Source organism: Crocuta crocuta, unplaced genomic scaffold, assembly GCF_008692635.1.
Source record: "Crocuta crocuta isolate KB4526 unplaced genomic scaffold, BGI_CrCroc_1.0 scaffold115, whole genome shotgun sequence".
In the NCBI taxonomy this organism is placed as follows: Eukaryota; Metazoa; Chordata; class Mammalia; order Carnivora; family Hyaenidae; genus Crocuta; species Crocuta crocuta.
In genome coordinates, this window is record NW_027530575.1 from 6981197 (window position 1) to 6983225 (window position 2029).

At 63.6% G+C, this 2029-nt stretch overlaps 1 protein-coding gene across 1 annotated transcript in view; it reads left to right on the forward strand.

Moving 5' to 3' along the window:
- The window catches only part of ZNF653 (zinc finger protein 653), a 15616-nt gene that overhangs the window by 6249 nt on the left and 7338 nt on the right, over positions 1–2029 (forward strand). The window contains exon 4 of the mRNA XM_077767966.1: positions 1446–1661. Within this exon, the coding sequence (XP_077624092.1) occupies positions 1446–1661 (216 nt within the window). The remainder of the gene's footprint in view (positions 1–1445; positions 1662–2029) is intronic.

A 2029-nucleotide genomic window follows, 5' to 3' on the forward strand; every position in this document is an offset into this window, starting at 1 on the left:
AGGAGGGGCCTGGCACAGCCAGGCCTGGGAGGGGGGAGGGTGGGGGCAGGAAAGGTCCCAGAGGGGACGGGGACATGTGCTGTGCCCAGTGGGGTGCCCCCACCATCCCCATCTCACACATTAAAGGGCCATTCACTGCCCCATGCTGCGTGGCTGGAAAGCGGCTAGGCCAGGCCACAAGCCCATAGTCTCCTGAGCAGCCCCCTCAGCTCCTGCGCCGTCCCGCCTGGGGCAGGGGCATCCCCCAGGCAAGAGGGGACAGGGCAGGGGACAGCTTGTGCCAGGGCCTAAAGCGTGTGTCATGTGCCAGGCTGAGGACAGCCGGGCGTGAGCAGTCAGAGCACATCCCTCCTCCTCCTCAGCCGTGACCTCTGAACTCTGTCGGCATCTTCACCCCCTCCTCTCTGGCAACCCTCAAGAAATGGGGACTGTTATTCTCCCCTGACTCAGAGGGGCAGCTGAGGTTCAGAGAAGCCAAGTCACTTGCCTGGAGCCACCCAGCTACAATGTGGCAGTCAGGATTTGAATCCCACAGTCTGGCTCCACTGGGCCCACCTCCTGGGAGCATTTACTCATCCAGCAAACATTCGCTGAACACCTACTATGTGCCAGGCCAAATGTAGGCACTGCAGATGCAGGAAGAACAACACAGTGTCCCTGCCCTCGGGGAGCTGACATTCTATCAGGGAAGGCCGAAACACGAAAACAGATAACCACAGATGGTATCTAGGTGCTACCTGGAGAAAAAGGGCAGCAAATGAGGTCAGCTAGAAGGAGTGGGGAAGGGGTGGCAGACTGAGGAAAAGGCCTAAGAGGGGAAGGGCAAGGCGGTTATCTGGAAGAAGACACAGTCTGTGCAAAGGCCCTGAGGCAGGACTATACACTGCTCGTTTAAGGAACAGAGAGGACACCATGAGGCTGGAATAAAGTGATCAAGGGGAAGGGCGAGAGGTGATGGGGCAGAACATTCAGGGTCTGGCGGCTCTGGGGAGGACTTTGGCTATTACCCCCGGCCAGGGGGAGCCCCTGTGGATCCTGGGCAGAGGAGGGGCATGGCCTGACTCAAGTGCTCGCAGCAGGTACCTTCTGTCCACTGCAGACGGAGTAGTCAAATGTGGAAGCAGGGAGACCAGGGCAGAGGGACCCTGCTGGGCCAGGCCAAAAACACTGATGGAGGTGATTGCGCACCTGCCACGTGCCAGGTGTATGCGATTTCGCTTGTTCGGTGAGGACAGTCTGGCCCCTGCCTCTGTTATCACCCGAGTGTGTGGCGCCTCCCAGAGCCCGCTTCCCCACCTGTAAGCTGGGGACAGGCCTGGACGGGGCCCAGGAAGGTGTCTCAGCCCCACCCCCGCCGGGAGCCACAAGGTCGGGGTGGTCTGGGCCCCTCAGAGGGCAGAGCGCCACCCCTGACCCCGGCCCCCGCCCCACCCCTGCGTGCGCAGGGAGGCGGCGCAACGTGAACTGCCTGAAGAACGTGGTGATCTGGTACGAGGACCACAGGCACCGCTGCCCCTACGAGCCACACCTGGCCGAGCTGGACCCCACCTTCGGCCTGTACACCACGGCCGTGTGGCAGTGCGAGGCCGGCCACCGCTACTTCCAAGACCTGCACTCGCCCCTGAAGCCGCTCAGTGACTCAGACCCCGACAGCGACAAAGGTGGGTCTGAGGGGCTGGGGTGGGCGCCTGGAAGCGTCCCGGGGACCGGAAAGGCGGGGGCGCCCCCGGCACGCTGGGCGGCGCCCTTCTGTCCTTCCGGAGCTGAGAGGCGGCCCCCATCTTCCAGAGGGACGCGTGCGGGCGGCTGGGGTCAGGCAGGGCCCAGCTGGCGTTTGGGAGCCCCCGGCCCGGTGGCTGGAGGGAGGGGCGGGTGCTGGGTCTCCGCCTTGCGTGCTCTCCGGGCCTCCCCCTCCTCTGTGTTCTCTGGGCTTTTCTCTTTCTCTGTGCTGGGGTCCTGGGCCCTCTCTCCCACCTTCTTGCCACCTCTCTGCCCGGTTCTCCTTCTCCCTCCCCATTCTCTGCGCTCG